The sequence below is a fragment of the Syngnathoides biaculeatus genome, chromosome 8 (assembly GCF_019802595.1).
Source record: "Syngnathoides biaculeatus isolate LvHL_M chromosome 8, ASM1980259v1, whole genome shotgun sequence".
NCBI classification, from domain to species: domain Eukaryota; kingdom Metazoa; phylum Chordata; class Actinopteri; order Syngnathiformes; family Syngnathidae; genus Syngnathoides; species Syngnathoides biaculeatus.
This window is the reverse complement of record NC_084647.1, coordinates 939,079-966,917: the sequence shown is the minus strand read 5'-3', so window position 1 is coordinate 966,917 and position 27,839 is coordinate 939,079. Positions and strand designations below refer to the sequence as shown.

At 41.8% G+C, this 27,839-nt stretch overlaps 1 protein-coding gene across 3 annotated transcripts in view; it reads left to right on the top strand.

Moving 5' to 3' along the window:
• Nucleotides 1-27,839, top strand: part of dpf1 (double PHD fingers 1) — a 43,706-nt gene continuing 15,867 nt past the window's right edge. Inside the window, exons 1-8 of one of the 3 annotated variants that reach the window (XM_061827543.1) lie at nt 1-101; nt 8,089-8,118; nt 9,047-9,207; nt 9,738-9,851; nt 10,010-10,137; nt 11,335-11,424; nt 12,146-12,224; nt 12,309-12,440. In XM_061827543.1, coding sequence (XP_061683527.1) covers nt 9,123-9,207; nt 9,738-9,851; nt 10,010-10,137; nt 11,335-11,424; nt 12,146-12,224; nt 12,309-12,440 — 628 coding nt within the window. In that variant the 5' untranslated portion in view covers nt 1-101; nt 8,089-8,118; nt 9,047-9,122. Of the gene's footprint in view, nt 199-8,088; nt 8,119-9,046; nt 9,208-9,737; nt 9,852-10,009; nt 10,138-11,334; nt 11,425-12,145; nt 12,225-12,308; nt 12,441-27,839 lie in introns of all 3 variants that reach the window. The other 2 variants (XM_061827542.1, XM_061827541.1) reach the window with 2 other exon arrangements.

Genomic DNA, 27,839 nt, shown 5'->3' with positions numbered 1-27,839 from the left:
GAGAAAGGGAGGATGAAACATTGGACTGGGCTCAAGGAGACTGGTTCTGCTGGACAGGAAATCGCAGTTCGCCCATAAAATGAAACAAAAGCTTCCTCTGGGTGAGCCTGGTGGAGTGACTGCGTTTGATTGCCCAACATCTTTTGTTTGCATTTTAAAAGTAAATACAGTCACTGTCCACCTGCATAATCTTTTTAGGTATTCATAATTTCACTGTTATTTTATCTAGATTGTTACACGTGTGGTTTGCAAACCACTGTAAGTGTATGAGATGTACTTTAACTTGACAGCTACATTGGAGAAGATAAAAAAGCAACCAAACCATTATTATAGAATATTAGAAACACTTTAATACTTTACAATTCAACAACATGACAGACTAAAACCACAACAATGAACACATTGGAAATTTAACACGTCCAGCAACTCTCATTTAAAAATGAGTTATTTTCTTGGCTTTGGTTAGGTTCTGCAGATGCACTGAATTAATTGTGTGTGCATGATTTAGAATATATGTAAGGAAACACACTGTAAACCCTATGCATTGAAGCGGTATCCCTGCAGAGTAGAAGGCTGAGTGTTCATCGTTTTGGTCATTGTCTGTCTGGACATTTTTGTTCCTTGCAGCTTCTGTTTGGTGTAGAGTTGGCAAAATGCCATTTAATTACTGCAAGGATGAATGTATTTATAATTGCACTTCAGAGTTTCTATGTACAGTTCTCCAAATGAATCCCGAAAATAGAAACTTAATCATTAAAACACAGTAAAAGGACTTTTTTTTTTTGCATGAATGAATGTGGTTGTGGCATTTCTTCTTAAAATCTGTAGTCTGATGACTACTTTAGTTTCTGGATGGTCTCTCTGTGGTGTGTGGTCTCAGCATCGTGCACGGCCTGCTGGACCACAAAAGCGCTGCTGTGAATATAATCTGTTTAGACTAGCACAGGTGTGGAAGTAAAACCCAGCGAAATTGGTAAAAAGCCAAATATTTGCCACCAATTCAATAAATCAATCAAGGGATTAAAAAAACAATATAAAAAAAATGGGACCATAAAATAACATCTTAAAAATATATGATGAGACAGTATACTGGCTTTTAATAAGGACATTAGCAATTCTGCCATTGTCATTGCTGCCGCGAAGGTTTTCGCCTGTTGTGTTGCCAACCTCTCATTGCTGCAGAGATTTTGCTATACAGTAAAATGGCCATGCAGTAATGATTCTGAGTCATGACAACTACATTGGGACAGAAAGGTATATTGTCATTGGTTTTAACATGTATTGCATTTTTCTGACAACACTATATTTGCTTCTATTTCCATGTAATACTTTTTTTCCTTTTGGCTTTTCCCATTACGGGCTGCCACAACTCCTGCATCTTCCTCTCTAAATCCAAATATCCTCATGTCTTCCCTCATGACAGCCATCAGCCTTTTCTTTGGTTTTCCTCTCGCTCTCTTGCCTGGCAGCTCCATCCTCAGCACCCCTCTTCCAATATATGTTCTCAGTCCTCAGGATGTGTCCAAACCATCAAAGTCTGCTCTCTTGAACCTTGTCTCCAAAACATCCAACTTTGGCTGTCACTCTAATGAGCTCATTTCAAATCCTATCCAACCTGCTCAATCTTAGAGAACCTCAACATCTTCATTTCCACCACCTCCAGCTTTGCCTCCCAACGTCTCTAATCCGTACAACATGGCTGGCCTCACCACTGTTTTACAAACTTTGGTCTTCATCCTAGCGGAGACTCTTCTGTCACATAGAACACCAGACACCTTCCGCCAACTGTTCCACCCCGCTTGGACCCATTTCTTTACTTCTTTACCACTATCTCCATTGCGCTGTATTGTTGACCCCAAGTATTTGAAGTCCTCCAGCCTCGCTATCTGTTCTCCCTGGAGCCTCACTCGTCCCCCTCCAGCCCTCTCATTCAAGCATATATATATTCTGTTTTACTTTGGCCAATCTTCATTCCTCTCCTTTCCAGTGCATGCCTCCATATTTGTAATTGTTCCTCCACCTGCTCCTTGCTTTCACTGCAGATCACAATGTCTTCTGCAAACATTGTGATCCACGGGATTTCAGCTTAACCTCATTGGTCTGCCTATTCGTCACTGCTGCAAACAGAAAGGGGCTCAGGCCTGATCCCTGATGCAGTCCCACCTGTTCATTAAATTCCTCTGTTACTCCGACAGCACACCTCACAACTCTTCTGCTGCCCTTTTGCATGTCTAAGGTGGTATTCTAAGATCCTTCTCTGCCACTCCTGATTTCCACATGCAGTAGTACAGTTCCACTCAGGGTACTGTATCTGTACTGTAGCTTTCTCTAGATTTACTAAAACATAATATAGCGCCTTCTGACTTTCTATGTACTTTTCCATCAAAACCCTCAAATAATACGTATTACTCTTTCTAGCCATAAAACCAGACTGTTGCTTGCAAGTATTTACCATCAGTCTAGCCTCCACTACTCTTTCTCATAACCTCATTCTTTGTCACATTAGGTTTCTGCCTTTATAGATCCCACAGGTCTCCCCATCAACCTTGTTCTTACAAATGGGCTCCAGCACACATTTCCTCCCTTTACCTCATAGTCTTCTGTTGAGCAGCCTGGTAAAAGAATGTCCCACCCTGCCTTTCTAACTTCTCTTTTACTAATCATTCCTACTTCAACCATACTTGCCTCTTCTGCTCTTCATTCTCTCTCATTATCATCATTCATCAACTCCTCAAACTATTCTTTCAATCTATGCAGCATACTACTGGCACCAGTCAACACATTTCCAGCTATATCCTTAATCACCCTTACCTGCTGCACATCCTTTAGCGATCTGTCTGGCCCACCTGTAGAGATCCTTTTCTCCTTTTTTGTGTTCAACCTGGTGTGCATGTCGTCATATGCCTCTTGCTTAGCCTTCGCCACCTATACCTTTCCCCTATGTTGCATCTCAATGTATTTTTTTCGCCTTTACTCAGTCCTCTCAGTGTTCCACTTCTTCTTCGTAACCTCTTTCCTTGTAGGATTTATTGTACGTTGAGGTTCACCATCTTACACACCAGCATTCTTTGCCATCTAGCCACACTCTCCCCTAGCTCTACCTAACGGTCAGTAACTTCCTTCAGATTATGTCGTCTGCACAAGATGTAATCCACCTGCATGCTTCTACTGCCGCTCTTGTAGGTTACCCTATCTCTTCTGGACAAAAGTGTTCACTGTACCCACTTCCATTCTTTTTTTCAAAATTTACTACCATCTGTCCATTCAAGTTCCTTTTCCTGGATGCCAAACTTAACCATCAGTTCTTCATCATCCAAGAGCCAGCCATCACCTTCACCAACATGGCCATTTCAATCTTACCATTCGCTCTCTGTATGGTATTCTCAGAACTACGTTGTCTAGCTCCTACCAGAATTTCTCATTTACCTCCAAGGTCACAATTTCAATTTTCGGCCTCATCACTCAATATGACACTGGTTTCACCTCCTAGATGTTTCTTTTAAAAGACTTTTCTTTTAACGTAACCCCTACTCCATTTCTGTTTCCATCTACACCATTTTAAAATAATTTAAACCCTGCCCCTAGGCTTTAAGTCTTACTGCCTTTCATCCTGGTCTCTTGGACACAAAATATTGAACTCATATTATCCTACTCATGAAGTCAACCAACTCCCAAGCTTTTCCTGTCATAGTCTTGACATTAGTGTCACACATTCAGTTCTGGGGTTAGTGCTTTCCTCTTCGCTTTCTGCACAAGAACCTGCTTTCCACCTCTTTCGTCTTGAACGCAAAGTAGCTGAATTTCCACCATTCTCCTGCAGGTTAATGGCGTCGATGGTGGACATCGTTAACCCGAGCCACAACCAATCTGGTATGGAAATCTTTGGATGAGTGCTCATATTTGTTTGGCAAAGTTTTAAGCCAGATGGCCTTCCTGATAAAAGCTTCTGCATTTATCCGGGTTTGAGATTGGCTTACAATTTCTCTCATGCCTCCGCTATGGCTGCATTCTTTCCTTCTGATTGAGGGTAGTCAAATATTGACTGGTTGTCGGAAATGAATTATCAAAAAGAAACACTCCCATAAAAGGTTGTGCCCAGTGGAGAACCTCATGCTAGACAATCTCAACTAATAGTTCACACGATGTTTTTGTTTCGCTGATTTATTTGCAAATATGTAGATTACTCAAAAAGCTTGTCAAAAAGATGTGCTAGAATGATTTAAATGTACAATTTGCTTAAAATACTGTAGATAACCCCAATAAGTCACTAAATCTATATTGCACTCCTCCCCAACATTTTCTTGCTACTTTCTCTTTACAGTTTCAATCACAACTGCCATGAAAATACAGTGGAATCTAATTATCTGTTCCAGAAGTCAGACGTAAAATTTTTCCCTGAGGCAAGAATGGGAGTAGAAATATCTGTTGCCATCCTGTAATCTTCTCTAACTTTGTGTAACACATGTCCATTCCTGGTATTTCAGGACCTGTTTCACGCATCCACTTTTTTTCCAGTCCCCTGCCTGTGCTTTGTGTTACCTACCAGCCACTCCTAGCTAACCTCAACCATATCCACCTTTACTCCTTATCACTAACCTTACCTTTTGTCAACCTCTCGATTGTTCCGAGTCTACCTCCTCTCAGACCGTGTATTTGGAAAATCATTTTTCTTTCCGCCAAAACAGAAAGGTTAAGTGAAGACTCTACAGTACCCTTATTTATGAACGTAAGTGTGAACGATTGTTTGTCTGTATGAGCCCTGTAATTGATTGGCGGCCAGTACAGGTTGTATCATGCCTCTCACCTGAAATGTGCAAAAATAGGCTTAAGCTAACCTGTGACCCTAATGACGATAGTCCAACTCTTTGAATAGGTTTGTCGAGGAAAAAAATTCTAATGAAAAAGCTAAAGGAATCTATGATGTATCTTTTGATTACTTGCTAAACTTAACTTTTGTAACCATTTCTGATCTCTCGCTCTATAAGCTAACAGTATGTATATAACATTGTGGCATTTTGAACTCTCCAGTTTTGTGCGGCTTTAGCAGTGTATTTTTCCCTACCATTATCGTCACATTTCAAATTGTACACCATGCATCACAGTAAATATTTCACACTTTCATGCAGAAAAATAAACAACATTTTTACTGATCATCAGATCACCAGAATGCAATTTACCACCATTTTTTTCAAGGGCTGCTGAATGACTGCTGCTCGATGCTTCACTGGTGACCATTTGCACCTGAAGGATGAGTTTCATGGTCCCTTTAATGTGTCTGCGGGGCTTTTTTTGTAATAATGGGATAAAAGATTTTTTAAAAAGTGCTATCTGTGAGCAATGTCATTGCTGAAAAATGACCATTTCACAGGGGATCGTGCTCCCCTCCTTTCTTTTTGTCCATCATCTGTCACTTCTCCATCTCCTTTGCCCTTGCCTGTCTATATTCTACCCATCCATTCCGTCTTTGTTTTAATCAAACCACCTTCCTTCAAGGCATTTCCCTCTCAGCTCAAGATTCTTTGGCTCCTTTTGCCTTCTATCTCGCAAACAGTCATGCAGCTCCACTTTCTCAATATTATAAAACTGGGCGTACCTAAGTTGACGGAAGCTATTTTCCCCAGCTGTCAACTTACAATATGATCACGGAACTTATTTCAGTAGCTATATGGAGAGCAGGGAGAGAAGTGATGGAGGGTAGAGGATTTGAAGTGAGACGGTGCTTTGGGAGGTGGTGGATGGGGAGCGCCTTGGTGGCCTGTTTTACATTTTGAATGTGTTCTTTTTTTTCTCCCCACAGTCACTCTCTTTCCCTGGTATTTTACTTTGGTCACCAGTGAAGCTTTAAATGCCAAGTCTTCTATTCATTGTTTTTCCACCTCAAAAATATAACAAAAAAACGTCTCTTATCATTGCAGTTTACGTGTTGGTATAGTTAACCTATGAGGATAATTAGTGGCTTTAATTGAACAGGCCTCTATCATGTGCCATTCTTCTCAATTGCTCGAAACTACTGAGACCATCACTGCCACAGCATTAAAATAGTGCAGCAAGCTCTAAAAAGTATCCTACGCTGCAATGAGATCCTCAAATGCTCATATGCACAAGCAACGCAGCCGTGTAAAGATGCATTCTCTTCAATGGGCAGTGAACACCTCATTTGCAGTGACATATTAACAAACATGGGGACGTTTTGCCCTACATTTTGTCACCCAGATCACATCGTTTAAATGTCACATGCCCAGTGTTGGCCAGAGAGGTTGCAGGATTAGTTCAGTAGGTTTTAAAGATGCAACACACACACACACACACACCACACACACACACCACACACACACACACACACACACACACACACACACACACACACACACGCGCACGCACACACACACACAACACACACACACACACACTGTCAGCATCTGTTCTGCTGTTTCTGATGGTTTAATGTGTCCAGATTTTGAATAATAAATATTTACACAAGGGATGTGTCCCCTCCTGCATGTTTTCCTTACTCAGAGAAATGGATCATCTCAGACATTTTAACTAACCACAAACACCTTTTTTTAAAATCTTCTCCATGTAAGGATGTCAGACTATACCAGTTACCCTTAATTTTATAATTCTATGAAATTGTATGCATATGTTTACTGCAATGTTTTTCTTCACTGTAAATGGATAGACTGTCACTTGCCTTCCTGTACAGCCCATTCAGCAGTAGAAGAACGATCACAGTCTCACAATTATCCGTCCAACGATTTTCAGTACACAGTACAGATGTGATTGAGCTCGAAGCCATGCCAGCTGTCTTTCAGTGAGAAGGGTTTTTGGCTTGTGGGTGGATCCTGAAGTACCTGGAGAAAACCAATGCAAGTTGCAGACAGAAATAATAACGCTGCGATTCAAACTCCAGAAATGTGTGGCAAATGTGGTCAACATTAGTCCATCGTGCTGCCCAATCACAATCTTTACTTGGAATATTCCAAAAATCCTAAATTAAAAAAAGAAGAGTCCCACACATAAGACACAGCCATAATCAGCTCATTTCGGTGCTAGGAGTTTCTCAAAGAGAATGAAATAGCCAATAACAGTCGGGTGAATTGCAAGTTTGAATATTTCGTTTGTTTCACAAGACAAGCTGCTTGGTGTTCTCCGTCTGTAATTTCTAGTTTTTGTAAATATGTGTATTTTACTATTTGTTTGGTATTATCAATGACACACATCTCTCATCCTCCTGATAGCTGGTTACTGTATCTCCCAGTGTCAAATGTTGTCATTAAAAGACATCACAAGATTTATTCAAGAAATTCATAACGGTAATTTAAAATAGCAGGCCCATACCATTTTTGTTTCAGCTATAACATAAAAAACATTCCTTTGATTGTTAAATCTAGCAAAAATAGTCAGGCGTCATTTTTTCCCCTCCAGGTGGTTAGAATGTCACTCGCTGGTTGATGTGGACAGACTGAAGAATTAGAATCAAACAGAAGGGGCAGGGGAACAGTTCCATCATTACTCTAATGAATAAAACCCCTCGTAACAACATTTGTCTCCACATATGAACCAACATTTGAAGGGTTGTGCGATGAAACAGATTTTGATGTGCGCAACCAACCCTTTACATTACACTTGTGCTCTTGCATATTGACTTTATTTCACAGGGCAGGCATAACATATTAATGTGTCTGGTGACTTTTGTGTTGATTTTGGACCCCAAGTTCAACAAACGTGTATTAGTAGTACCAGTAATAGTTGGTTCACTCGGGCTTTGGATTCACTTGTGTATCATGTATCTACAGTACCGTGTGTAGTGCAGAGTGACCTTGGCGTCTGCACTCAGCAGGAAGACACATGAGAAAAGCGATTAACTGTAAGACAAAGAGGAAGATGTGAATGTAAAATAAATCATGTTGAGAGGGTGTAATAGTAAATAAAGATGCACTTATCGAAGAAGAAGAAGCTGAAGGCACAAGGCAGTGGGGGAAGGAGTGAAAAGTCAAACCAACATTGGAATGGAGTGAGAGAAATAGGGTTGAGAGGAAAAAATGACTCATACTGCATCTGTTGGGCTTCTTCTTCTCTCCCCCACAGGCAATCTGGAGGTGCAGTCATCAAGAACAGGTAAGAGAGAGAGCAACATGGTACTGAATGTTAATCAGACTAAATCATTGAGTGAAAAAAATAAAAGTGCATTAGGGTTCTTCATAGTGAGAAATGTGCAAAAATCTTAGTTGTATGTCCTTGTTGGTTCATCTGCTGCAATTTAATGGGATTGTGCAATTCCACAGCTTGCTTCAACAATTGAGGCCATTTAAATGCCCCATTGTAAATGTATTCACCGCTATTCGTTTTCACGATAACATTATTTTGGAGACTGAAACACTAAAACAGGACTCCAACGTTTGTGTGAAAATGAAGGACATATTCAAGTGCGCAGACATTTCACCAAAAGAACAACAATGAACGTCAGCACTGATAAGGCGTTTTTGCTTGGAACTCTTCCCCAGCAGAGTAAATCTACTGCACTGCATTTGCAGCTTGTGGAATTGAATCATCCACCCTTCCATTTTCTGAGCCGCTTAACCTCATAAGGGTCGCCAGAGTGCTGGAGCCTATTCCAGCCGTCATCGGGCAGGAGGCGGGGTCCACCCTGTACTGGTTGCCAGCAAATCGCAGGGCACATATAAATAAAAAAACATTCACACTTGCAATCATACCAAAGGGCAATTTAGAGTCTCCAATTAAAGCATGTTTTTGGGCTGTTGGAGGAAACCGGAGTGCTCGGAGAAAACCCACGCAGGCACAGGGAGAACATAGGCGGGTCTGGGATTTGATCCCCAGTCCTCAGAACTGTGCGGCCAAGGCTCTAATTGAATTGAATCACTTAATTCAAATAGGTAACCCTCAATTTGTCAAATACATGGTTTCTGAAAAAAGGCAGGTTACGTCTGCTTGATCACAGTTTTCTCTATTTAACAGTCAACGGTCTGGCTGTAGTTTAAAAGTGACACATTTCTTTCCTCCTCCTGTCCTCTTTCTTCTGGTCTAGTCTCGGAGAAGAGTTCTACAAGGAGGCCATTGAACACTGTCGGAGCTACAATGCCCGTCTGTGTGCCGAGCGCTCCATGCGTCTCCCTTTCCTGGACTCCCAGACAGGCGTGGCCCAGAGCAACTGTTACATCTGGATGGAGAAGAACCACCGTGGACCAGGTGGGTGTCTGTGTGGATGGGACTTTGCTTGTTTCATACCTGGTGACAGCTACATAGCTGCACGTACAATTGAAAAACTCCCTTCGTGGTGTCGTTCCTTTTTTTCGGCTCTTTTCTTTCTGTCAGACCATCTCCTCTCTTGTACCATGTTTCCTCCTTCTTGTCTCCTTACCCCGCACATTGTGGCCCATCTCCTGCTCTTCCTTTACTCTCTCTAGCATTCGTGTATTTTGGCAGAGTAACAAATACCCCTGTGGCGATGATACGCCACTGGCACAAAGTACCCCTGAGAGACGTACTTGTGTGCGCGTGAGATTGCAAGCTGTCTTTACATTATGCCAGTAGTGCTTTTGACAGTTTGCTCAGTAACACACTAAAATATGTGTCCGCCTATTTTTATATGTAAATTGTAGAACACCTCCAAATGTATTGTTATCTTCATACATGCATCAAATCTTTAAAAGTACACTTATTGTGTTGTATACACTTTGGTTGTCTCAAAAGTGAGCTGTGTTTTTTGGTGTTTTGAGTTTCAGGTCATGCACCAGGTCAGCTGTACACATATCCCGCGCGGTGCTGGCGCAAAAAGAGGCGGTTAAACATCCTGGAGGACCCGCGGCTTGTACCCATTGAGTTCAAGATTGGTAAGGAGAAGATGGAAGGAAATCAATAATAATGTACACGCATGTTAGAAGTTTTATTGTTGGAGAAGCAATATTGTTAATGTCAAACAATATTGTGATTTGCTGTAGCAAGAAAATAGCTGCATGCCTGTGTTCTCATTGCAATGGCTCCTTATCAGACTACGAGGCCTCCCTAAAGAAGGAGGGGGGAATTCCAGATGGTCCTGTGTTGGAGTCGCTGCTTGCCGGGGACACGTTGGACAAGAAAGTAGAAACAAAAGAGGAAGAGTCAATGAGCGAGTGTCAGGTAAGGCGTGTCTCCGGTTTATTATACCCAAAAATTTAGAGTAAACAATATAGAGGGGATTTTCTGATCATGTACTGCTTTTAAAGTGTGTGGTCAATTCCTTCTTAGGGATGTTTTTTGTTTGAAAGGATTTCTGTCTCAATGAGTGGCCTGTGACTAAGGTGGCGACCAGTCCAAGTTGTAGTCAGTGCCAAATTCGCAGAGATGGGCCAATTTAATTTCTTTGAAAAAAAAAACAAAAACATTACATTTCGTGCGGGTCTGGATAAAGGTGTACATACAGTAATGTTGTGAGTCAATGGCACGAGTGTAGCTGCTACTGGTTCAATATCCCCTTGGGGTACACAGTAGTCTGCTAACAATGTGGTGCTTCACAATTTATTTTCTAATTTTGTTCACAGATTAGCCAAATTGGCAGAGGTAGACACTCTGCTGAGTGACTTTCTAGTTTCTGTATAAACTAGCTGGGGGTTACACAACTTCAAAGTTGTAGTTCGGCATTAATGTGATAAAAGTAAAATTGATGTCAGCTCGTCACTGATTAAATTTTTTTTCTTTTCAGGAGAGTACTATTGTGTAATGTGTTTTAAAAATAACCAGAGGAAACATTTTGTAATAATCTATATTCACCGACAACGAACAGATCGTACACCAAAATTTTGAGCAGAAGATACACATTAGTATTAATGATAATGTGTAGCTGGGAAACAATACAACGCTGAATGTTTTTAAAGCAATAAACATGTCCATATGCCACTCAATGTTGATCAGGACAGTTAAGTTACTATTACGTCAGTGCAATGATGAATAGAAATACATTCAGTATATCATCTAAGAATGTTAACACTTCAATAAAACAAAACAACAGTGTTCAGCAGTGTGAAGTGACTGAGAGGTCGTGTTGTGTAAAGTGGAAGTACGCCTACGTATTTGAAGGATAGTTCTGGAAACAAAAGGACAATCATTTAAAAAAAAACACTTATTTTTGGGTTGTTTGACGGGATACAGCAATGATGCAGCATTACAGGAATGATAATGCAACATATCAAATGTTTTGTTCTTGGACAATACTTATTACCCTGTTCCCACATTTTCATTGTGCATTATGTGAATGATGCAGAGTCACGCAACTATGACAGCAACCACCAGCGTGTGTTCTTGCGTGGAGTTTCTGTGTACTCTCTATTTCCCCTACAGAAATTGCTTGTGGGAGATTTCCCTCATGAGCTGGAGGTGGACGAAATGGAAGAAGATGTTCCCAAACGCAAGAACCGTACCAAAGCTCGGGTAGGGTATCTCGACATATCAGTATAGTAGAATCTGTACAGTTTTGTTTTACTTTTAAATGGAAAGAAAAATTTGGTCACTGTCGGTGTCGTGGTTCACTCTTTTATGTGGGTTCAATTCCCACTCAGGGACAGTGTGATTTTAGAGTAGGTTTGGTTGTGGGCCATGTGATTGAGTGGCGATCAATCCAGCGTGTACGGCACCTATCGCCCAAAGTCGGCTAAGTAATCTCGCAAGGGGTTAGAAAGCAGTTTTAGTGACAACAAGCAATTCAAAAGCTGCTTGAGAACCTTTCCTTGCTGAGTTTTGCTGCTAAAAGAAGTGTCTAACTTTCAAAAACCAAAGTCATTTGATGAGACTACTCAGTTACAGCTCTTTTTCTTCTCTTTCAGTGCATCCTTTGGGAATATAATCAAGTGTTAACAATGTGTGTGGAAAATGGTCACATACTCATGCACACTGTTTCACAGAGACACCATGCTTGTTAATTGGAGCTGTTGGTCTCCTGCTAGGTGTCATCAATCCCCTCATGCTGGAAGTGAAACTTTGCACTCAGAGCAGATGATTAAAATGCAAACCTGTTCATGTGTTGACATGTGGAGTGATGAGTGTGTTGCTCTGCTTTTTTTTGTAATGTTTTAGTGCAAGCATGTACAGTAAGTTACAAGGTGTTCTGTACTTTTCACGTGCCCATCACCTAAATTGTGTGTGTTTGTGTCAGGCCTACGGGGTTGGTGGCATGCGAAAGCGACAAGAGCCACCTGCTATAGAAGACAGAGACAAGCCTTATGTCTGTGACAGTGAGTATGTTTTGTTTTTTATTTTCTTTGGTTACAGAAATTGACTCACTAATTCCTCTGTATATCTCTGTTTTTCTATTCCAGTATGTGGAAAACGCTATAAGAACCGCCCAGGACTGAGTTACCATTACACTCACACACATCTGGCAGACGAAGAGGGTGAGGAAGACTCCGAGAGGCACACACTCCCCTTCCAGCGCAAAAACAACCACAAACGTAAGTCTGCTGATGATTGTTAGATTTTTTTAAATCTATTGTTCAATGGGCATTAATTGAAGACTCTAAATAGCCCATAGATGTGATTGAGAGTGCGACTGGTTGTTTGTCTCTGTGTGCCCTGCAATGGTCTGGCAACCATTTCTGGGTGTACCCTGCCTCCTGCCCGATGATAGCTGGGATAGGCTCCAGCACTCCTGTGACCCTTGTGAGGATAAGCGGTTCAGGTAATAGATAGATGGATGTTCAGTGGGCACGGTGGCGCAGCTGGAAAGCCTTGGCCTTGTGAGTGTGACTATTTGTCTGTATGTGGCCTCTGATTGACTGGCAAGCAGTTCAGGGTGTACCCTGCTTCCTGCCCGCTGACAGCTGGGATAGGCTCCAGCACTCTTGCGAACTTGTGAGGATAAGGGGCAAAGAAAACGGATGGATGGATGTTCAATGAGACAGCACAGTCCCCTAGTGGTTAATACAACAACCTTGAAGTTCTGAGGTTCTCGGTTTGACTCTTGACTCAGGCCTTCCTGTGTAGAGTTTCCTTGTCCTTTCGATGTCTTTGTGGGTTTTCTGCAGCCTTCTCCTGCATTTCACAAACAGCCATGTGTGGTTTACTTAAGAGACAAAATTCTGCACTTGTGTTCATGTGAGTGTGAATGTCTGTTTGTCTTTACTGCATATGCCCTGCAAATGACTGCTGATCAGTGCAAGGTGTGCTCACCCTCTCTTCCAAAGTCCGATGGCTCAGGGGTCATCAACATGGAAAGACCACATAAGTAGCCCGTGGGCCTATATGGCTACACTATCTCACAGAAGTGAGTACAGCCCTCATAAATTTATAATATTCAATACTATATTTTCATGCGACAACACTTACTAGATTTAAACATTTCCACTTCAGGGTATACACACTTTCCTCGACAGAGGTCGAGATGGTGTTGTGTTATTTTGAGTGTAAAGTGTATTACCACTCTTGTACGTGTTGATATGCAAGTGGTTGAACCATAAAATGGAAAGGCATGTCAGCCATGGAAAGGTAGCTAGTCCGTCGCAGGGCCACGCTCTCACAGTCACACCATCACTGAGTGGGAATTGAACCCACATTGCCTACACCAAAGTCAGGCAAATGTGCCACTAATCCATCACAGATGGGGACAAAAACAAAATCAACAAAGTTCACACAGGAAGTACAGCAAGGAACAATTCCAGGAAAACAGCAGAGCATACAGGGAGAACTAAGAGCTTGAAAACATTCAAATAGATGGAAAGAATGCAGCACAGTAAACTACAAAGACAAAGGAAAGATGTTGCATCATCCTAGTGTGGCCGCAGAGCCTTCTTGGCCCTTGATCCTTACATGCAGGCTCTTCCCACCACAGGTCCCATCGAAGAGTTGAGGAGAACAAAAGAGGAGTGAGGAGGGACAAATGTGACTGTCACTCCCAGATCTTGTCATTTCATGGAGAGGGCAATGAAACATGGCGTGATGTCATTGATGTGCCACAAATCAATCACCCCCGTGGCTGATTTACGACCCAAACACGTGTCCACTTTATGCTTTATGATTCAAGTGGAATCCAATCATACTCAAATATGATCAACCCTGTTACTTTTCACAACTCTGCACATTTCGAGCCGGTCATGGGCAGGCTTTTCCAGCCTCTAAGCCGTCACAACTCCTCGCTTGCACACCATATTCGTACTTGTAAATATGTAACCAGTGTTGATTTGTTGCTCATGTATTATCTAGAATGCAAAAACAGTGTCGAAACATCATTTTTATTTTCATGATGTACCAAAATGCATTTGGAAAAATTACATCCTTATTGTCAGTAGAAGGTGTGCACCCTGCATCTCACTGCATATCAGATGGTACGGGCTCCATGAGGATAAGCCCAATAAAATATTGAAAGATAGTTGGATATTTATCATTACATATATACAAAATGCAAATTTCTCACTTAAAATAATTAAGAAATGGAAAAAAAGACATAAGATTAACTATTTTATTTTAAGTCCTGCTCTGTTTATGGTCCACACCTATTTTGATACATCAAGGTTGGGAAGCCAAAAGTTTGGCAAAGGATACATTAGTGGTTCAATGATTCTTTTTTTTTTTTTTTTTTTTTTAGCTAGTCACTGGAACCATCTCGACACTTGATCCTCGCACCTTGATGCGCCTTTCGGAGAACTAAGGTGCTCCTTGAAATGGGGGCATGAGCCCAACGGTCTTTCAAAGTATCAAGGAACTAGGAGCTCAGAACGTTGCATGTGAAATGAAATCTAGTCCATGTTCTGATCCAAAGCAGACATTGGGATGCAACTCCTGTCTTGTAGCTCATTAGATTATGCAAGTGTAGCTAATCAGGTGGCCGGTGAGTACATCCATTACCTAGCCATGTACAATACTTTGCACTCTAAGAATATTCCCACTGGATGTGAGTTGCATGCCTCTCAGTTAATGGACAGCAGACGATGTTTGATTGGCCTATCTGAGTGAACAGACTAGCCCAGCGTGTATGCACGGGTGTGGGCCTGCGTGCGTGCGTGTGTGTGTGTGCAAGAGCAAATCTGTCGAGGTGTGTATGTGTGTGAATTTAAATCGTTTAATATCCCCCATCCTTCCCTGCCAAAGTCAGTAATCACACACACGCACACACAAACACACACAGAGGCACATGCACTGGTATACACACATAAATTCTTTGAAAATGCAATCTTCTCTGGCGAAATAAATAAAGGAAGCTTAGCTGTCTTGGCGGCTATACGTTTATGTGTGTTTGTGGGTGGGGTCATACAAACGTGTAGACTTTTTGTTTGTGCATGTATTCATGTCTATGTTGCAGCATTACGACTCCCCGGTTGTGTGAGTGTCGACGAGGACACACAGCACACACCATATTAATAGTACTACCCGATATAAAATATTATTAATATGGCTTCACTGAATGAGAACAGCACTGCATTCACATTTTATTCTGTGTCTAAAAAGATGTCCATACTGCAGCACTGTCTGCAATATTTACTGTGGAATGTCATCGTGAAACTGTCTTGATTGGATTTAAGTAACATTCATAATTTACTCCCCATTTTCGATTGCCATTTTTAACAACTAATTATTTTATCTAATTTTTATTTTTATTTTTTTATGAATGTATTCTTTTTGTGAAAGATACCTTTCTCATTCTCCTTTGATCCGCCTTAACCATATTGGCTGTGTCACTCCATCCATCACCCAAATTAATCTTTCCCTTCCCCTGGAATATGCTATTTACTCAAATTCATCATTATCATTATCTTTGATGCCAAATGTTTTTTTTTGTATTTTTGTTTTTTTTTCTCATCCCTGATACGATAGGGGTACACAAGAATGAAATGGTACGGTGGGAGAAAGCAAAGAATGTTGGCACTGATGTGATGGCGAGAGGGTTGAGAGGAGAAGACAGATGGGAGGATGTGGCTGTGGAGAGGTGGATGAATAAGGAGGGGGAGGGAGTAAGAGGGGGCGCTCTGTGTCTAACTGAAAATTGGTTTGGTTGGAATCAAGAGGCAGGCAGGCAGGCCTATATGTTGATAAGGATAGCAAATGAAACAATGAAATGGCAAAATTCAACTAGAGGGGGAAAATATGGATGTAGATAAGGGAATAATGATGCAAAGGGGAGCGGTGGCGTCATTATAATATTTATACGTTCCTCCACTTCTCAGAATGGAGATTCAGACGCTACTTTATATGAACAGACAGACAGCATACACCAGTGCGGAACAGCGGGATCACTGAGTGTGTGTTGTCTGGTCATTGGTCTTGTTGTGTGCATGTGTGAAATGAGCAGTCGTGCTGTGTGCGTGTGTTTGTGTTTTGTGTGTGTGCTTGTGTGTCTCTGCATGCATGTATGTGCGTGTAGGTTTGTCTGTGTCTGCACATGTACGCCAATGTGTACCACCATGTGTGTTGAATCCAATAGAACGCTTCCAAGGTCAGAGTTTCTCTGTTTCGACTTAGCATTGTTGTGGTTGTGATTCTTTTCCTCGAAATGCCGTCCTCCAGGGTGTACAGACCTTTGGTTTCAAGATTTTGATCACCCGACATCCATATAAAGATAGCTAGAAGATAAGATGGCCAAGCTGCATCCATTTCTCATCTCCTTCTCTTACTTCTCTTTTATTTACTTTCTTATGTCTCCATAGCAACAAGTAGTTTCATGGAAAAAACCTTGTACAGTTGCATTTTGTAAATAAGTGCCTCACACCGAAGACACGCATTTGCTATGCTGGGAATATATATATATATATATATATATTTTTTTTTTTTTTTTTATGTTTTGGCAATTTAGACCCATTAGGGCTATTGACTCTAACATGGACCAAGTAAAAAACTGTCAGTTTCATTTAAAAAAAACAAAAAACACAACAAATTCGTTTTTGTCATACTTCGCTAAGACTGCTCCCTTTCCTGTGATTGGTGGCCTCCGTGAGGAAGATCCACATTGCTGAGAGCACATATAGGCAGAGGTAGGTGGAGAGCTTTGCTTGTGATGTAGATAAGGTCAGGAATTTCAAATGATCTGATTTCAGGCCTCTCTCAAATCCAGGGTAATTTTAATTCATATTTCATGTTTACTGAGGCATGAAATTGCGATACGTAATTGCATCCCAAATACTAGAAAATCTTGCTTGGCAAAATATTTCCCCTTTAAGCTCTTTTAGTGTAACTGAGATGGTGTGTGCGTGTATGTGTGTTGTGTGTACCATGTGATTGACTGGTGACCAGGTCAAGCAAGTTTGTGACCCTAGTGAGGATAAGTGGAACGGAAGATGAATGAATGAATGAATAAATATGTCAAGCAAACTGTTACATTATGAACATTTACACGAGAACTTCCTGTTAAAAATACTTTTATTCTGAGAGAATAAATGTTTGTGAATATTTACTGCTAATTTAGCAATTGCTTAATAATCCATCCATTTTCAACAGTAGTATTCCTGGTTAGCGTAGCAGTTCGCTGGAGCCTATCCCAGCTGACTTCGGGCGAAAGACGGACTGCACCCTGAACTGGTCGCCAGTCAGTCACAGAGAACATACAGACACGGACAACCATTCGCACTCATATTTACACCATCACTGAGTGGGAAGTGAAGTTAGGCGAGTACAGTGACACCATCAGTAGAATTTCAACTCTAATCATGCATGAAATGCTGGCAGGACAGCAGCAGGGTATTTGACACTTTCACAATGGACAGCATGCTAAAATCACATTTCCATAGCCTTGTGGGCTGCCTACTGAGGGCCACAAATTTATAGTCTCCTCCCCTGAACCAGATGTGTTGTTTTGCCAGGACTGACCTGAAAGAGGCAGCATGGAGGAAATCCAGTCCGCTGACAAATACATACATACAAGAACAGTAGTAGTACTAGAAGCAGTAGAAGTAATAGTATTGGTTATCGTTCACAATTCACAATGAAAAAAATACCCATTATGAACATGGTTTTAAAAAAGGCATTTCCTGAAAAGTCTAGAGTGATAACATTTAATCACTTGTACTGATGTTGTTCAGATGGCACTTCATCATCAAGCCACCAATTTGCAGTACGAATTTGTACACGGATTCACGCATCTGTGACATATAGCAGACACATTGCCAAACACAGACCAGCCAACGCTAACTTTGGCAAATGGGCATTCATTCCTGTCATGGTTGAGGGTATTTCCAGGTCAACTACTATAACAAATATCAAATCTATATATATAAATATAGCAAAACATGCTGGTCATAGGATACTTTACCATGTTAAAATGTCCCAGGGAGTGTCTTCACGGACGTGTTGAGAACTTTCATGTGCACAGGTTTGTCCTCAGCTGTTGATTGGTTGATTGTTGCCACTGCTGTTTGGCTGAGGAGAGGAAGGGAAATGGCTGTTGCCTAGCAATGTGGTTGCCATGGATACCACCAGGGCTCCCACCTAAAGACTAAACTGTTATGTACATTGAAAAAAGACAGGCAGTCATAGAGAGAGAGCGAGAAAAGGGATAAAATAGGAGCGGTGTAATGAGGATGGAAGAGGGGAGTGAGAAACGATGAGATGGACAAAGGCAAATTATAAGGAGGGGAGTTCATTAAAAATAACATCAAGAAAACAACTCGAGACAGAGACAGGAGTATCCAGACAAAGAGAAGAAGCAGTTTGAGCTGTAGAGACAGAGAGAAAAGCAAAAAAAAAAAAAAAAAAAGAAAGAAATCCCTCTTCATGATTCATCATATAGATTCCCCCAGTGTGTTGGGCTGGTGAAGGAAGGGTAATATTGGAGTCTGCTTCATTTGGTATTCTGTTTCAAGATGCTGCGCTGTGGCTTGCTGGCTGTTTGTCTTGTGGTTCCACACTTGTGTTGGCCATGCTTCGATATGCCACGCTCCCCAACCACAGAGAATAATAGCACTCCCCAGAGCACATTCCAACCCCACCCTCACCCACAACCAGTCTATGTCTGTTGGCATCTTGTCTGGGTCATTACAACAAAACATCATAAAAGTGAAAAATCCAGTCAAGAAATCTGTTGAAAAATGACTTCAGAATGAAATACATTTGTTGCCCCGCTGATTGATTTTGCTCTTTATTAGAAGCGAAAGAATCACAGAAATTGTCCCCACATAATTCTTTTTTCTCAAGTTAGCATCAGCAGCACTAGCCAGTACTGTAATAACAGGGTACCAACACCTTTTCAGGACATACCCACCGCAACAGTTGTTCACAATACCCGTTTAGACAACTGTGTCTCAAACTTTCCAAACAATTTTGTGCACACATTCAAACCCATTTCACCCTGGAACAAAATGGGATCTTTAATTTGTATCCTATCTGTGGGGATGGAAGCCTGCACTGGCAGAGTGGTTCTTTTCAAGGGACAGCAAGTAAGAATGCACAGACATATTTTTATCTGTCTGTATTACAAGGCTGCAGTGAGTCCTTGCTCCAATCTGTGGCTATTGACTAAATGAGCTCAGAAATGCAGATGGGAGAATATGATCAATTTGTGTATATCGCTTCAAGTCGGTGTGATTGCAGAGCAAGCATAGATCAAGCTTTATAATGCACCAAACCTGCTTCTGTCCTCTTTATTTTGCAATGTCATCCCTGCACGCACTTGTATTCCAAACACACACACTCTCTACATGTGCACACTGTGTGCGTATGCACACACGATTACACACATGCACGCACACATGCAACTGCATTTATCCAGAGCCACACACATCTTTGGGAGTTACGCAACCTGCTGGGTGCGTGAAAGTATGCGTGCGTGCGTGTGTGTGCGTGCGCGTGTCCATGAGTGTGCGCACATTCGGGGTTGAGCTTTGTTTGATGGCTGCAGTGGAGAAGGGACAGAAATGGCCAGTTGTATTGTACAGGATAGAATTCCAATTTCAGTCTTGCAGGTAGTGTGCACCAGAATAAGGAAAGAGCAGAGGGGCAAATGAGCACAAGCAGAGAAGAGAGAACAACAGCAATAATGAGACCATATAAAAGTGCAAAGAGGAAGGCAGAGGATGAGGATGGGGTACATAGACAGATGGGAGGAAGAGGGAATGAGAGGGAAAGGCGGTGACTTTTCATCTGTGACTGACGGCTTCCATCCGACTGCATTCTTGTCTGCCAAGAAAAACTGAAAATATCTCCTTAAGCATCTTTTCTATTGTGTCTGGAACAATGCACATGGTTATGGTATGGTATGTGCTGTTCAAAATGAAATATAAATGACTGCATCTTAATCAGGAATGTGCTCTTTGTGTGCCTGCGTGTGGCTGGACAGATGAGGAGCACAGGGACTCTCATTCATCTCGTGATGGGGAGAAAGTGGAGGATGGGGTTGAAACTGGACAGCAAAAGTTATTAAGCAATGGCTGGGTTGTAAATTTGTGTGTATTGAATGTGTGTGTGTGTGTGTGTGTGTGTGTGTGTGTGTGTGTGTGTGTGTGTGTGTGTACTGTACATTTCGTCACTCCTAAAGGTTCTCCTCATTAAGCAGCGAGGAGACAGGAGTGCAGAGTGTGTGCTTTCACACACGGCTGCTCCGATACAACCAGAGCACCCCCCCACCTCCTCTCCTTGCGTTCCTCTTTGTACCTCCACCTCATCTTGCACTTCTTTTTCTTCCATTCTCCGCATTCTGCTTTGCCCTTTGTGTCATCCGTCACTGAAAAATCTCCTTTGTCGCGTTGGTATCGTCTTCTCCACATTTCATTGGTCCCCTCACCTGTAATTATTTGTCTCTCTTTTGGCAAAGACACTTGCGAAGAATAGATGTGAGCTCATATTTGTGTTTGAATTTCTTGTTTAAATGTACCATTTCATTAGCTATGTTTGCAGTTCTTGGTGTTGCTCACGAGCTCAATGACCGCAACATTATGTACCAATACCAGAACTATTGCTGTATCCTACCTTAAAAATATCTATAAATTACTCAAATTAAAATGTAAATTTTCGAAACGTAGTCTATATTATTATGGTTTGCTATGGTATAGAACTGTACTGCATCATAATGACAGCAATTTCATAATATTTTGCTTGCGTCAATTAGTTACATGATTGATGGGAATAGGTCTCCTGTCACTATAATGTAGTACAAATATACAACACTGCAAATAACAAGTAAAATAATTTATTACACAATGAATACCTCCCTGACAGTGTTAATCATAATCGAATATGTCTTTGAAGGCAGAATATTTTATATGGCATCAGTATGTACATTCAGTAAGTACATTGTGCAGTAAGTGAGTAAATTAAGTGATTTGGAAAATAATGAGATATAATCATTTGATTTTGAGCAGCATATAACTTTTAGTTGCAAGAAAAAAGTATGTGAACTCTCTCTTTGGAATGACTTGACTTTCTGTTTAAATTGGTCATAAAATATAGGTTGGAAGCATAAACTGGTGTAGTTGGCTTGGACTAACACAGCACAATTACATGTTTTCATAATTTTATTGGATGTGCCATGGCAAGATTCAAAGTGCAGAATGTGAACCCCGAGGCTAATGACTTGTCGAAGTGGTAATCGGAGTCAGGAGTCAGACAACTTTGGGTCCCATCAATGTAACAAGATTGGATGTGTTGGTTAAAGCAGCTCTCGTATATGTATACATATAAATAAACTATTTTTTTCAAGGAAAAAGTCAACATGCCGAAATCAAATCTTTATCCTATTTATCAGATATCGTGGGGTAGAGTACCACAGATGCATGATTTGCCTTGAGGATGCTCATGGAAATGTACGGAGAAGGTCAGAAGGAGCTACATTGTGTCTTTGTAGACCTAGAGAAAGCCTGTGACAGAGTACCAAGAGAGGAACTGTGATACTGCATGTGCAAGTCCGGTGTGGTGGAGAAATATGTCAGAATAGTACAGGACATGTATGAGGACAGCAGAACAGCAGTGAGATGTGCCTTAGGTGTGACAGAAGAATTTAAGGTGGAGGTGGGACTGCATCAGGGATTTGCCCTGAGCCCCTTCCTTTTTTCGGTAGTATTGGATAGGCTGACAGATGAGGTTAGACTGGATTCCCCTTGGACCATGATGTTCGCAGATGCTATTGTGATCTGCAGTGAAAGCAGGGAGCATGCGGAGGAACAATTAGAAAGATGGAGGCTGTCATGGTCCTGCCGGTCCAGCCCTGGCTGGGCGGGTCAGGAGGCGCACACCTGTGCCTCATCCTCGTTGATTAACCCCCGTGTTTATATGACCCAGGGGACGACTGGGTTTCACCAGATCGTCGCAACTCATGCCCTGGTATTCGGCCCCTTTTCGGACCGAGCTCACGTCGCGGGTGGCGACAGATTCACTGCCGCATCACACCTACGTCGTGGTGGTGACAGGCATCCGCGCGACCGCCGTAGGAAAAGGGTGGAATTGACGATCGGGGATGAGCCTGCCAGAGCACCTTCAACGTGCGTGTTTCTTTTGTTTAGGCACATCTACGAGCCGCGCCTTAGAGGGGGGCTACTGTCATGGTCCTGGACACGCACTGGAAAGGAGAGGAATGAAGATTAGTTGAAGTAAAACAGAATATATGTGCATGAATGAGAGGGGCGGTGGCGAAAGAGTGAAGCTCCAGGGAGAAGAGATAAAAGGGGTGGATGACTTCCAATACTTGGGGTCAACAATATGTTCTATATATGGAGAGTGTGGTAAGGAAGTGAAGAAACGGGTCCAAGTAGTATGGAACAGTTGGGGGAAGGTGTCTGGTGTTCTATGTGACGGAAGAGTATCCGCTAGGATGAAGGGCAAAATTTATAAAACAGTGGTGAGGCCGGCTGTGATGTACGGATTAGAGACGGTGGCACTGAAGAAACAACACGAAGCAGAATTTGAGGTAGCAGAAATTAAGATGTTGAGGTTCTCGCTTGGCATGAGCAGGTTGGATAGGATTAGAAATGAGCTCATTAGAGGGACAGCCAAAGTTGGATTTTTTAAGACAAGGTTAGAGAGAGGAGACTTCGATGGTTTGGACATGTCCAGAGGAGAGAGAGTGACTATATTGGTAGAGGGTGCTGAGGATGGAGCTGCTAGGCAAAAGAGCGAGAGTAGGAAGACCAAAGAAAAGATTGATGAATTTGGTGAGGGAGGACATGAAGACTGTTGGTGTTAGTGAGGAAGATGCACAAGATAGGCTTAGATGGAAAAAGATGACACGCTGTGGCGACCCCTAATCAAACATGCCGAGAGGAAAAGAAGAAGAAGCAGAAGAAGATCAGATATCGTGGCGTGAAAGTTGTTGCAGTGGGTGATGCAACAGGCCAACGACATAAAGAAAGATCAGATCACAGTTTAGGATCATTTCATGCAGAAAATCCAGGTCCTTCCAAAAAGTTCATATATTTCTTGGAACTGTGAGTAAGCAGAGCAGACATAAAAAAAGGTTTCACTTATCAAATGCATAATTTTGTTTTAGAATGTTATGAAGATTTCTAGTTGCCTTAGTATAGCACTTATATACTGCAATGATACTTGATGCTATTACACATGAACAGGACAGGTGTGAACGCGACATTGCAGACTCACAAACTCAGATCTTATTCAGAGGTGAGACCACTCAACTGCAGTTCTCCATCTGTGCCACAATCCAAATTCTACCCAAAGAAAAACTGTGCATCGGCAACACTTGTGTCACGTTACTCAAATGCGTTCCAGTTTTTGGGTGAGCTGTTCACGGAAGGTCATCTTGACCTATTACACAATAACACAGCTTGTATACAGAATTTACTTTAATATTGGTTCCTAGTCAAATTAAAATGTAAAAGCAGTACAATGTATCCTGATTACAGAGTCCAATTTGGCTGAATCATTTCAAAATTGCTCACGTTACATTATTATGTTACTCTTTGTAGGAATAAAATCAAAACAAGCCTATGCAATTGTACTCTACATAGTTTTGTTTAAATCCATCCATCCATTTTCTTAGTCGCTAATCCTCACGAGGGTCGCAGGGAGTGCTAGGGCCTATCCCAGCTGTCAACGGGCAGGAGGCGGGGTACACCCTGAACTGGTTGCCAGCCAATCGCAGTGCACATACAGACAAACAGCTGCACTCACAATCCCACCTAGGGGCAATTTAGAGTGTCCAATTAATGTTGCATGTTTTTGGAATGTGGGAGGAAACCGGAGTGCCCAGAGGAAGACTTCAGAACTGTGAGGCCAACGCTTTTACCAGCTGCGCCACCGTGCCACCTTGTTGCACTCCCGACAATAAATAAATAAATAAATAAATATATAATGACCATGATTTTATCTTAGTACCCTAATTCCATCTAAACAAGCCATGTAAATTCAAACTGTCACCATTATGTGCGCTTTAGTCAAAATTAGTCAACCAATCTGATATTTTATTGCTCTGTTATATATTTTTTAAAAATACAAAACAGATACCTGTATTATATAAACATACTGGGCTACATAATATACACACAGTACCCTATTGTTCATGATATTAAGAGGAATTTAGAAAAAAAGAAGGATCAAATGTGTTTTCGTGCATGGCAATTGGGCCATATAGAAGAAAAAGGAAATAAGCCACTGGGGTCAGAGAGCAGCAAGAAGAGAGGAATGGGGTGAGGTATTATAGGTGTTGGGGGGGAAGCGGGAGGGGGAGAATTAAGGAAGGGGTAAGGAAGGGGTGTGTGGTATTTGTGGATTCATCGCTTGCTGGATAATTCCCAGGAGGATGTCTCTCCAACACTTGAAAGCTGTGAAGTGTGTGGTTCTGCTCGTACTACTCCTGGTAATTGGAAGAAGGGAGGGGGGAGTCAGTGGAGATGGGGGCGGGGGGTCAGTTGGAGAAGGGGAGATATGGGGGTACAACAAATGGAAATCCAAGGGAAGATGGAGACAAAAAAAAAAAAATGCCTTGTGGAGCACTGAAAATGTGGCACTGAGGAGGAAATACTAAAAAGGAGATTGTTTTATGTTTGTTTTGTTACATTTTTGCTCATTACTATTTGCCATTCTCTTCTCTATCACTCTTGATCCTTCGTATGGCCAGCAGAGGTGTGCCCGAGGTTTCATGCTGGTTTTGAAACAAGGCCACAGGCTTTTAATCATTAATAGGACCCCCCCCCCACATCCAGCCCCCACCCCTCCGCTATAGGCCAGCAGGCAGCCTTGACTTACACAAATACACAAAGACCTGCTGATTCACTCCGTGCGGTCTTCAGAAGTGTTTGCAGGCCGCAATACAAAAAGGGCGGAAAAATACACACAGATGCACGTATACAGTATCACTATTGCACAGAGACATTTCAAATTTGGCCGGAATGTGTTTCAGTGTGTCTTCATGTGTCTGACTAGCGTAGCCCATCAGGGATTCTGAGGCCCAATCAGTGGTAGCAAACATAAAACCATGGCAGAGATCAAAGCAATATAGAGTATTTAAAAAGAAAACAAATCTTTGTTTGCTTTAGCTCCAGGCATGCACAGCAAAGTTTTATAAAGCACAGGAAAAGTATTGATTTTCCTCAACATGAAAATACAATGGTACTGTATTCACTTTGCAGGGACAGCATACATTTCAAGAACTGTATAGCAAATAGTGCCTTTTTAAATTGCATGATACATATAAAAATATACGTGTGAAGTTTGCATGTTCTCCCCATCCCAGCGTGGGTTTTCCCTGGGTACTCCTGTTTCCTCCCACATCTCCAAAACATGCATGGTTAAACCCAAAAGGCTTTATGAATTATGAAACTTGTTTTTAAAAAAGTTTAAATGTATGAAAAGACTTTCAAATGTTAATTGTTTAGCTCCTCTTCTGTGATTGGATGATGACCGGTCCAGGGTGTACAGTAGTCTGATTTTTGCATGCATTGTAACATTCTGGCTCTTACGTAGCTATTAAAACTACAACCAGAATAATAAATGTGCGCTACTGTAAAATCTGAATGAAATTGCAGCAGGAACGTGTCCCAGTGTCCTCTAATTAGGCAATTTTAACAGCAGCGGCGATGGATTTGACACATTTACTACTGTATTAATAAAACACAGTGGAGGCTTGTCAAATTAGAATAGCCAAGTGATATAAATGATAGCGAAATGCACCCCTTGGTATGAATTTTAGTATCTCTCGCAATTAAGTGCAGTACTCATATATACCGTTTTCTATCGCAATATGAATAGTTTTCTTTTGTTTGTACTAAATTGCCAAAATTGACACAACTCGTGTCTTTGTATTGTTTTGTGAATATGACGCAAGTTGATATTCGTCATTACTGCAATTTCCATTTGTAAACCAACGGGTTGTCAATGCTAAGACTAAAAGATGATGAGAGTGATAATATTACACTAAATCATATGTGAAGTGATGAAATGAAATATCATATTTTTAATCAACTAAAACACAAACCGGGTCCTCGTGTATCTGCTTCCATCACAGGTTTGATGAAATGCAAGTAATATTTCCCCTAATGAAAAGCTGATGCCGCCAAGATCTCATAATGTTATCTCCAGCAAAAAGATTATTAAAATTGTGATATGGCTATCTGTCTTATGAATTTAAGGTAACAGTGAGGAGCCATGGCCAGAGGAACTCTACAAATCTGCCTTTAATATTTTCCTGATATTAAGGCTGTGGTGACTTAAGTTTATGTAGATTGTAGTAACCGGGATATTCTAACTACAAGTATACAGTATTTCGTTGTATACCATAATGTTTCTATCAGACCCCTGTGTTGCTTAAAGCCCATGTGTCATCCCTATAAACATTCTAAAATAGATATTGTAATGAAAAATACATATAACATTATTCACTTCAATGTCTATACGAAAAAATAAATGTGAGCAGAGAGCGCGTCATGCATGCACAAAGTTGCAGAAGTTTCATTCTACGATATCCAAGTGGTCGCCATATTGGCTGCATCCTTCGTACGTGACGTCACCCAGACATTCGCCAATGAAAACACGTAGTGCACCCTAACTATGGGAGACAAACGCGCCCCTTCTGACACGGAAGCACTTTTCGAAAAGGAGAACACTACACAACCGAGTGAAGTTACAGGGGCAATATTACATTACTGTTTCGAGCCATATTCAGATGATATGCGATCACGTCCAAATGCCATCCCCGTCTGATCCACTTTCGCAGCGGAGATGAGCCAGTGGGTTATGTCGGAGCCGAGCCGTCCTGCTTTATGCGCGCACGCGGCTGAGTGAGGCATTCTCGGCTGGGTTCTTCAGAGCCGCCCCCGTCCGCAAAGCCCGAGGGGCAGCCTTCGCAGGAGCAGTGACCGCCGAACGCGGCGCCTCAGCCGGTGTGGCTGATTTTTGGCGCCGTGGTGACAAAAATGGAGCCAAGCTGTGCTGCTTTTAGGGGGATGTTCAAAGCCGCCACAGTACTTGCTGACCACCGTCGAGCCGGGGCGCATTACTGCCTACCTGTTATTTGGACCCCACAAAGCTCTCGTCTTCTGCACCCGTGCAATCCATTTTTCACAACTTGCAAACTTATGAAGGCTAAATTCATTCTCCCGAGTGTTCAAGCAATGTCCAGCAATGCAATGAGCCAGCATTTTGGCTAACACGAAGGAACAATGAGCTACCTTCCCGGAGGAAAAACTAATGGAAACAAACGAGTCCACTTGGGTGCGCCGCTATCCTGTACGTCACTTCCTGCTTCTTCTCGAAAACAAATCCCTCGAGAGGATTTTCATGGCAGGAGTTACAAAAAGCTGTATACGTCAAAATCATGTTTTGTGGTGAAAAGATGCATGGGCCCATATTGGCTGATGTTTTTTCATTAATAACATACTAAAAATCATCAATTTCATGACAGGAGCCCTTTAACAGTGCACAGTACAGCAGTCATTTTTTTAAAATACTTACGACTAGCTTGCTTGTTTAGTTTTAGTGTGTGTACA